The 10,821-nt window shown below is 33.3% G+C and overlaps 1 protein-coding gene across 2 annotated transcripts; it reads right to left on the bottom strand.

The window, feature by feature from the left end:
* Positions 1 to 295: 295 nt before the first annotated feature.
* LOC128186938 (thyroid receptor-interacting protein 6-like) lies at positions 296 to 10,381 on the bottom strand. 2 transcript variants are annotated; one of them, XM_052856920.1, is made up of 11 exons: positions 10,281 to 10,381; positions 9,265 to 9,424; positions 7,569 to 7,833; positions 6,743 to 7,136; positions 5,555 to 5,717; positions 5,102 to 5,203; positions 4,694 to 4,761; positions 4,551 to 4,598; positions 3,447 to 3,577; positions 2,965 to 3,085; positions 296 to 2,383 (listed from the first exon to the last, which is right to left on the bottom strand). In XM_052856920.1, the coding sequence occupies exons 2-11, from the start codon at positions 9,401 to 9,403 to the stop codon at positions 2,252 to 2,254; spliced, it is 1,563 nt and encodes a 520-aa protein (XP_052712880.1). In that variant the 5' UTR covers positions 9,404 to 9,424; positions 10,281 to 10,381; the 3' UTR covers positions 296 to 2,251. The 2 variants fall into 2 exon arrangements, with proteins under 2 accessions (XP_052712880.1, XP_052712879.1); XM_052856919.1 differs by having other exon boundaries at positions 10,168 to 10,356.
* Between the last annotated feature and the right edge of the window lie 440 nt (positions 10,382 to 10,821).

Here is a 10,821-nt window from a genome sequence, read left to right as displayed (position 1 = left end):
AAAATGGTGACAAATAGCTCTCAAAATTACCTATCTTATGGATAAATTGAAGTTTCATAAAAATATATGTAACTTGAATCGATTAATTTCAAATAAATGCAAAAATTTTTGTTTTAGGGAACGCCAAGATCAGAATACTATGTTATATGATAGGAATAGTGTAGTGGACATTGGAACTATTCCACCCATATGTATATTTGTAGTAAACTTGAAGTTTTAAAAAAAATCTAAGAAACTAAGCTACATTCAAAAGTAAGGAATAGAGAATAAGTAAAATAAACTTCAAACACATAAGAAATTTTGTTTTCCCTTTATGCTGTAACATATTCAACATATTTTGTACTACAATAAAACTCTTTTAGCAAGCACTGCATGTATTCAGTATTTCAAAGCAAATTACATAACAAAACTACATTTAGGTATGTAAAAATGAATATAAGTTTTTAGGTCTACACTTTTGAACAAGAGATTAATAGTAACATTTTCTGTGTATTTCATATAATAAAAAATACATTAATAATCAATTATGATTATTTCAAATACATAGATAAGTATACATACATGTTACAAAGATTAAACTTGATGACATAGCGATTCAATTTTTCATCACTAAACATCATTGAAACATCATGTCTTTTGCATGTATTGTAAATCCAATAGATGTAATATTCTCAATTTTTCATATTTGAAAGTCATCATATCATGCAAGTTTGAAAACATTTATCATCAATACTTTAAACATATGCACTATGGTTTTTTTCACCTACCTGTACTTGTAAAATTGTAATTATAGAAATAGGAATGATTTTATTTATTCATTAAAACATTCTGACAATAGGCAAAGTTCTAAAATATAATTTTCATATTAAAAAGCAATACCTTTTCTCAAAATAAATAATAATATACATGTATTTTGTTTACATTTCGACACTGTTATTTTTTAGGCTACCAACAGTGGAGTCTTTCAAAAAATTGAACAGCAAACAAATTTCACTTAAACTGCCCTCCCAACCATATTTTCCTAAATAGATCCCTGGCAAATAATAACAATTCAACAAGAGGAATAACTCTGACACAAGTTTCAACTTTTTTCACATGAGGTAAATACATATATAAATGGAATTCATATTACAATCCTTAAAGCATATTCCTTACATATGCTAAGTAAGGACATACACGGTATAGTAAGCCTAAAAAGTATGAAAAAATATTCCCAATTAACAATAATACAAAAAATATCACTGAATATACTACACTATAGCAACTAAATAATGACCAAAACAAATGCATAAACAATTAAAAAAATGTTTTTTATTCTAATGACAAAGGCAAATAAATTAAATGAATCTTTATGAACAATAGCAGTGAGCACTGTGTATTCAAGTATAAAATAAAAGTATAAAGAATTACAAACTATATCAATTGTTCACAAATATCACAACTGAAGCTGTAAATATCAATCATTAATTCTCAAGAGTTTAAAAATGATCATACAAGAATAATAGAAAATCCATTGCTGCTAAGATTTACAACAAAGTCTTAACCCATTACATGAAATAATGTAATATTTAAAGGACTAGATCATACATTCACTTTCTATCAATGCTGATTTACAATAAACACTTCAAAGGAAAATGTTGAACAATAGGCTTTACTGTGTATTTCAAGTGGTAGAGTGAAAAACAGGGAAATAAGCTCGTCTTCACTTTCTTAATAAAATTTGCTGGAAAAAGTAATACAATAAAGTTTAAAAACCGAGTACTGAAATCTGATAAAATATATAGTAATATTCATAATTTACATAATTGTTTAAATCTTCACTTGTATAAAATATCAAAATAGCAGCATTTTATATTGCAATTTTTGGACAATCTAATCCAAGGGCACCAGTACATCAGTAATTCAATCGCATCACATGCTCAGCCTTTCAACAAGAGCATACATCATCGCTAATAATTTATAATACCATTTCACTTTGCGAGAGGATGAACAAAATAGGATATGATTCGTGACAAACATTGATATCAATTGCTGTAGGACTATGTTCCATTACTTATGACACAATCAAGCAATATTATACAATTATTTAATGAATACATGTACATCCAAATGTAAAAATAGTCTTTCCCCAAGCAATTGATTGCATAGATTGAACAGATCTATTTGTAAAATGAGAAATTTCTCCCTTTAGTGGGGAATCCACAAATAACTATCACCATGAAACGCCTCTGGCATAATAAAGTATTGCAGTTCATAACTCTGTGGCCATTTTAGAAGACATGGCCTGGATTCTCTTGGCATTGCAGTTTTTACATAAGATATGCTCGTCCAGAGGGTAACATCCTCGTCCTTCAGCCTCAGATGACAGCAACAGTCCACAATCCTGTTTAAAAAGAACAGAATAAACAATGACAATAACAGAGGAAAGACACTCAAGAGTTTCCAATAAATGTCTGCATGTCACGTATACATGTATACCTCTGTAAATACATACAACTGTAGTAACTGTACAGTGAATTTTACCAGAGGTGTACTAACCAACAGATAAAATCTTAAGCAAAAGAAAATCTTAGCTCAAAATTCCTACCACATATTAATAAATGTTTATACATGTACCGTTGAACTACGATATGTCAAACACTGATATCTCGAATACAATGGATATGTCGAAGTGATTAATAAGTCTCCTAACCACTTTTTAAAAAAAGTATTTAACCCTTGATATTTCGAATACTTGGACATCTCGAAGTTTTTAAACAGTCCCATCTAGTTCAAGATAACGAAGTTTGACTGTAGTTCAATCCTATCTGATTAACATCCCCTCTCTTCATCCCCCACGAAAATTAAAAAATATTATTTCATTATCATTTACTTTGTATGGGAAGTGCTAATATTTGCATTGCAAATACATGTACATAATCGTCTGCTTCCTCTCCATGTTTATATAAATATGCATAGACTCACTTCACATCTATAGCACTGAACATGAAAACTTTTATCCATGGCAACCACCCTGACAGTCTCTTCCTGCCCTGTCTCTGGCATGATGGGATGTTGACAGACGCAGCAACGAGGGGCAAATTTTCTACATGATCAAAACATGGGAAATTAATACAATCTTTATTGTTAATATAACTTTGCTAAAGTAACATAAAATATACTGCATAATTATTTTACCCCTTTTATAAAATACAATCACAGGTAACGATATACGCGACTCCTAAATCAGATTTTATAAAATTTTCAAATGTCTGCACATTAATTAACTCAAATAGAAAAAAGACTGAGCGAATATATATGTTGTCACAAATATTTCCCTATATAGTATACCCCCCATTTTATTTTCGCTCTTTTCAGTGTATTTAGTTCATGTAAATAGTTTTTCTCCTTATATGTGTATATCTATCTCCAAGTTAAATAATTGTGCCTATCAGGTGCCCTCTTACTTGTGAAAATCTTCAATGCAGTGAATTTGGTTGGTGGCGTCCACTGTGAACGGGATTCCATCCAAGCTCTTCCCACACACCACACAGGTAAAACAGGCGGGGTGGTATGGCTTCCCAGTGGCTCTTAGAAGCTATAACAACAAACCAAACACCTGAACACCAATAGAAAATATCTAACCAGTGACTTATGGGTCCTGTACATAAAATAAGCTTTGCCCTTTGATTCCGTTATTTATTTAAGGTATTCAATGATTTGCTGTTTTGGTTGATTGAAAAGGAAACTGAGATTTTGAAGGACTGAACACAACATGGACAGAATTGCAAAATAAATCATTTATTAAATTTTTAGCAAATGTGACAGTCCTGGATTTCGTGATAGTGGTGATGAGTACCTTGTGTATTATTTCTTTTTTCTTTCTAACCAAGAATCAAAGCAATATTAAAATTGAACAGTGAATGAATCCTGAAAGTTATACACCAATCAAACATTTGGCCACATCAATATTATTTTATAACTGCTTTAATAGCAGTGGGCAACTTGAAGTTTTGATGTGTGAGTGAATGTACATGAACCATCCCTAGACACCCACAGCTTATGCTTGTTTCTTTAATGATTGTTGTATATCATGTTTTCTGATGATCGTAAAACAACCAGTCATGGGTCTTTATTGTTCTTGTTAAGGAAACAACAAATGGAGCGGTAGCAAAAAGTACATGTTCTAGGAAACTGAGTCATCTGTATCTACACAAATGAAAGGTCATTATACCAGTAACCACAAGCAAATTAAAACAAGGGCCAATAATTATCATGAATTATGTCAATGGATTAAGGTTAAGTGTATTGAAGCCTCCTGTAATGTTACTCCTATGTAGAGAGAGTGATCACTGATCATGAAGCAGCTCTTCCTCCTGTTATCTCACCGCAAATATCTCTTTCCGTCAACACTTAGCCTAAGTGCTTGTACGTATCACTTAGTATGTCCTTATTCATCTCAGAGGCAGGAAATATTTTCAGGTCTTTTGCCAAAACATAACCACGTACATCTACTTTATAGATGAAATATTCATTCATTTGGTGCTCAAATTTATTCAAACTGAACTCACCCTGTCTGTGATTGCCTTTGAACAAACTGAACATTTCTCCAAGGTGCTCTGAAACATGAAGAAATGGGTGTCAAATTAAAGAACTTCTCTCATTCATGAAATAGAGATTAATCATTGAAAACTCTATTAAAATAGATACTTACAACATAACACTGTTCACAATATGGCTTATTGTCCATGGAATAAAAGGATTTACCTCGTAACAGAGTGCCTGCAGAAAACAGTTGCAAACCAAATTAAACCAGCTATGAGATTTCTATTTGTCAGTAAAACAACAACACAAATTCAGAATCTTTTTTTACAGATAGCAATACTGTAGATTCCTAATTAAGCGCATGGAATTAATATCCACATAAAATCGTGAGCTGCACCCTTCACGGAATTTAAAAGCTCACCATTATTTTTTCAGAGTTTAGAACAATAAGAAATAAGGGAAAGAGTTCCGCATTCGCGATTTTATATTCTCGTGATTTGATACAAAACAGCGGGATTGCAGAATGAAGTACTTGCGTAATATATTGCGGAATTTACAGTAGTGTAGATATACAGACCACAGTTGACACAGATGAAGCAGGAGATGTGATAGACCTGGTCATTGGCCGTACATCCATTGTTCTCCCCCACCACCTTCTTCTGACACTTCACACAGATACCTACAATCAAAATCAAACAGAAAATTACAACCTATCATTACATGTCCTTCTGTTAAGTCTTCAAGATTTAATTTTTTTTTTTATCTTAATCACAATGGTCTTTAAATTATGATATGATAGTTACTGATTGTATTGCAAATCTTGCATCCTTTAATTTATCTTATATATCAACAGAGAATTTATGCAGTCTTAAACAATTGATCTTAATTAAGATTCAAAATCAATGACAGTTTATGAATACATGTATTTGTATTAATTTTGACCTGCAAAGAAAATTTCAAAGAGGTGTAAATAAACATCTAAAAATGTTTTAGATTCACTCAAAACATTGCGAACTCTAGAGCATCATACCAAAGAAGTCCGTTTCACTGGAGGACTCCATGTTCTGTATCAGGAGACTGGTCAAGGCATCCACCTCTGCCTCCTTGTTAGCTTTGTCACCCCCACGGGGAGATTCTGGACCCACAGAGGGCACCTGTGGTCCCGGCATAGGGCGCTCTCCTCTGTATTCATCCTACAAACACAGGGTCAAAGGTAACACTAAATGATTGTCCCATTGACGAAGGAATAAAATCAGTGAATAAGATTAAAAATACTTCTAGAAAAAAAATCCATTATATATTCATACTATATAAGAAACAGATTGAAAAAAATTAGCTTGAAAAAGGCATTTCAACTACATATACCGGTACATGAGTTGAAAATTATATTAAAGTTCAGTTAATATTTCATTAAACAAGAAATTGTTGCACATTTCAGCATAAAATAATGTAAGTAGCATCGAATATGCCAGTTCCTGGTGTCATCCAATCAAATCTGAGGGAGTTAAAAGTAGACATGACAGCAAATTTGATTTTTCAAGCATTACAGACCTTCACATGTCCCTTAAGTCTGTCAAATTGTTAATAAATTCAAATGAATGCAAAAGTTAATGCACGATTGGCAAAAAAAGCTAAGAGGAATGGATGGTAGTTGACATAGACTTAAAAAGTTTATAAATCTCCTTTAGATAAAGAGCTATGTATGAAGACATAAGTAAATATTGAATTTTTAAAGCTGAAAAACTTTACTAAATGAAAATTTATGGTAAAAAATATCATTCAAATTTTTAAGACAATTAAATCTGTTTGAAATTTGTTGACCACCCAGCCTCCTTACACTTGTTGTCTAAATGTTAATGTGTTTTAAACATTTCAAGAGACTTATGTCATATTATTTTTTTATAAAGCATACTTTACAATAAAGAGTGTATAAATCATTGTTTTTTGTTATATAATGATTAACAACATTCCACAAAGATGCCATTTCTCATGCAAAATGAATGCTAACTCAAACCTAAAGATGAGTTGATTTACTTATAATCTGTAATTAATTATTTCAAACGTACATTTTTTCATATAAACTATCATAAGATTAAATAATATTGTATAGAAGGAGATTCTTTAAAGTATGTAGTAAAATTTACTATGGTTATGCATAAACATTTTCAAACAAAAACACAAATTCAGCCAATTACATCCCTACTGACAGAAAACCTACCTCGTATCTGGGAACAAAGCCCCCCGAGCCAGAGCTGGGCGACCTGCTGTAGTCAAAGTCCAGGTTCTCTTGGTTGTTATACTGGCGATGGTCCGGGATGTTCTGTCGGACATACCCCACGGGTGATGTCACCGTGTCTCTGGGGGAATTGTAACTGTCCGGTGGCTCCCTCACTACCTTCACCGGGCGGGCGTAGATGGTGTTGTCCGTCTGGGGGGAGGGGCCTGATGAGGAGTACGCGGACTGGAGGGACTGTAGGTTGGCGTAGTTACTGGGGCTCTGGTAGGATGTTGCGGGGGGCCCAGTGGGGGACATGGAGCGACCCCCTTTGTAGGTTGGCTGGTGGTTGTCCACTTGGTAGTGGGTGGAGCTTGTGTGGTACTGCTCAAAGGATCTGTAACATGGAAGTCCAAATGTGATACCCTGCTAAGCTAAACCTGTGGTATATGTCAATTGCTTACAATCTTTATATACATAAACCTTTGATAAATGACCTTAATGTCTGATCATGCAATTTCTGCAATAAGGTAAGACTGAAAAAAAGAGTTTCTTTAAATGCAGATTGGAAATCCATCCACCAGCATTTTTAATAAGGAAAATTTTTAAATGTGAAGAGTACACCGAAAAAAGAAAACAATTTCATAAGTTGATGCTTTGATAATAATAAAAAAAATTATAAACAAATCCTACAACATTCAAATCTTCTTTGAATGGCTTGCATAAGTCTTTTGCTCCAGAAAAGACTTTAGGCCATTAATAATGCTCCTCCAACCCAACTTGTCTTAAAGCTAGCAATATAAAATCTAACACCATTACAATGAAATACCTGTTGTGAGGTGAATCGCCATAAGATGAGTACATCTGGTTGTGCACTCCATATTGAACATTTTCAGGGGAGTGTGTGTTGTAGTTGGAAGTTGGAGAAGGAGGGGGAGGGAAATCCTCTTGAGGATCATTATAGCCATAGGCCCTGGACTGCTCTACTTGTGGTATAGGGTATGCTACTTCCTCAATGTAAGAACTCTGAGGGGGAGGGGGTGGGAAATCTTCATCCCCTTGTTCAGCTCGGAACTGTCGATATGTTCCACCTCCTGAAATAAAAGTGTTCTCTACGTACAGTAATACTAAATAACTGAAATGACTCAGTATAGATATAAGTACATTGTACTACATTTATTTCAGTCTGCATGGCATCGACTTTCTTGTTATTCATTATTTATTTTTCTCTTATTGTTACGCATTTCAATCTTTCAAACTTTCATATAGCTGTTTCACAAGGAAAGTGAAAATGAGTTATAGAGATAATGAATGAAGATTGATATACTCATGGAGTAAATGAATTAAAACTGATTTTGTCTTGAGCTACAGGTAGAAGTTATCTCAGAAAATGTCAGTACCTAAAAATACATTCATATACATGTAAGAGAATCCTTCATAAGATTCCCTTGTTACTTATATCTGAATACAGAGCATTTCAACATGCTTTTAGTGATCCATATATTTTTTCCCTTATTTATACATACAGGTACATGTATATGTATGCATAGTTGTTTACTGGAATAATATGCATGCAGTAGAAGTAAAATCCATATCCACTCCTTGTGGTAAGACCAAAAGTAATGATTGACACCTTGAATCTCGTAACTCCATGTCATTGTCTGCTACATGTTTACATATAAGTCATTACATATAGTACATACTATTACACTGTTGAGGTTATGTACTTTATAACCATTGATATATTAGATACCTGGTTTCCAAGGCTTGGGCATTGAGTTCAGGGTCACTGTTAATACAGTCAAAATGTAAGAAAATCCTAGTACCTGGTAGTTACATTGTACAACTTCAAACTAAATTAATTAAGGTCATAGTCCCAAGTCACTGCATTGCAAATAAAATTTTACTGATTTTTTAAAAGAAATCTAAACTGTCCATGAAGGAGGCAATACTGGACAGAAAATACCTTGGTAGTGACCATGTTATATTTGAATATATGTACTAGATCTAGTCAGCTAGATTTCTCCATAAATAGTAAAATAACTGTGCATTAGTATGATGATCAATTACAAGTACTCTGACTTCCTGCATTGATCTTAACATATTCATACAGCTACATGTGAGTAATCACTAGGTGATTTAGTAAATGCTTTGTTTTTATGCTGACACTCAGGTTATAAGTCTATAGTCTCATGTTTTCTTCCTGTCAATTGCTCAATGACAAGCAATAAAATAGTCGTCAACCATAATGTCATCTTTTTTACTCAGAAAGATTGACATGGTCAATATGAGAATTTGATACATATACAATGCAGCTATGCTTTAACCTCTTATATCTCCACATCATCATAAAAAAAAAATTAACACCACCCCCCCCCCCCCCCACTCCTCCAAAAAAAAAATATTAATAACAATTGAAATAATACCTTTTCCTTTTTATATGAAATAGATGTCTTTTAATGGTACAACACTTAATTGCTTGGTACTGACATCCACCTATAAGTTTATTTCACTTCTATAGGTACCTGCTTTGAATGGCTTTGGTGATGTATTCAGGACTTTAGAAGGTTTGGGGGCCACAGCGGGAGGAATTTTCTTCTGTGTTCCTGGTGAGTCATTCATATTGAGGCCCTGAAAACTCCTTTCTATGCCGTGTTGTGTCATCTTTCGAATACTCTATGAAAACTGTTATGAAGCAGAAGTTTTAACCAATCTGTGGGTTGTAAATCAAGTGACAACCACACAAATGTCTTCATTTTAACTTGTCTTATTCTCAATTAATTAACATTTCAACATGAAGCTTTAACTTGTTTTTGACATTTTCAAACATACTTAAAACTTAAGGACACATCATCCAATTGTTACAAGAGATCTTGTCAATTTAACATTATGAAATTAAAAATATATCAACATTTAGTGACAAATAACTGCAATGAGCCAGATGCAATACACATACCATGTCATTTATGATTAATAATCCATATGTGCACAATTAGGCACATGTTACTGCGATCATAAATCAATTATGACCAATAGTGAAGTATTGTTATGTTTAATGTGTTAATTAAGTATGAATTCATCTATGTGTAGTATTATACTAAATTTAACTGAAGGAAAATTGAATAATACCTTTCCATTATTTACAATGGAAACAAGCAGGAAATCCCAATATATAAGAAACCATGTATGTACAGAAACTGATTGCAACAACTCAACAATTTACTTGTCATGCACTCGTTATGATTTGAATGAGGTAGGTCACATTCTAATCAGCAGCAGTACTCTTACGTCAAACGTTAATACATCATTTTCATTCAACATATACATTACAAAGTTAAAAACGCATCTACCATTGCACAAATAGATGAGTGGGTCCGACAAAATGAAATAGAAATCAACAACCCTATTTTCGTTTCGCGCTAATTTACCTGGAATTAGCCTTTGAACTTCGTTGCTGGGATTTAAAATCCTTTAGTTTTCTTCTAACTGATAATTTTCTATCACTTGTTAACTCTCGATTGTCAGGAATAAGGATATTTACCTATTTAAGCACGGTATTAGCTCATCTGTCATTACTCGAGTACAGCCATAAATGGAATAGTGGCTTCCGTGACGTATTTCCGCTGAGAAGTCACGCAAAGAGAGGTAACTCGCGCAAATATTCAGCGTTTGGGAGGGAAATTATTTTTATTGAATCACATATTTTGGATGAATACGATTGAAGGATGATATTAAAAAAAATAAAGAATATAATCATAAGATTTTCAAATACTTCTGAAAGCAGACAGAGAATTTAGCTGTAACTGAACTGACCAATTAAACTTCCGCATAACTAAAAAATGTTAGGAATGCGTCATTTGGGATTGTAAGGCTGGCCCCATTGCAAATGCGACGAACCACCACTGGGTTTTTTGTTTAAAAAATGCTGTGACTCATGCAGAGAGAGAGAGAGAGAGAGAGAGAGAGAGAGAGAGAGAGAGAGAGAGGTTTGCCATTTGTTATAACAGAACTGAGAAGGGGCTATAGTAATCTAGCTGGTAATATTCCAAAATCGTGACAAGAAAAAAAGAACAACCCCTTCC

Source organism: Crassostrea angulata, chromosome 6 (assembly GCF_025612915.1).
Source record: "Crassostrea angulata isolate pt1a10 chromosome 6, ASM2561291v2, whole genome shotgun sequence".
NCBI lineage: Eukaryota > Metazoa > Mollusca > Bivalvia > Ostreida > Ostreidae > Magallana > Magallana angulata.
This window is presented reverse-complemented; position numbering and strand designations above follow the sequence as displayed.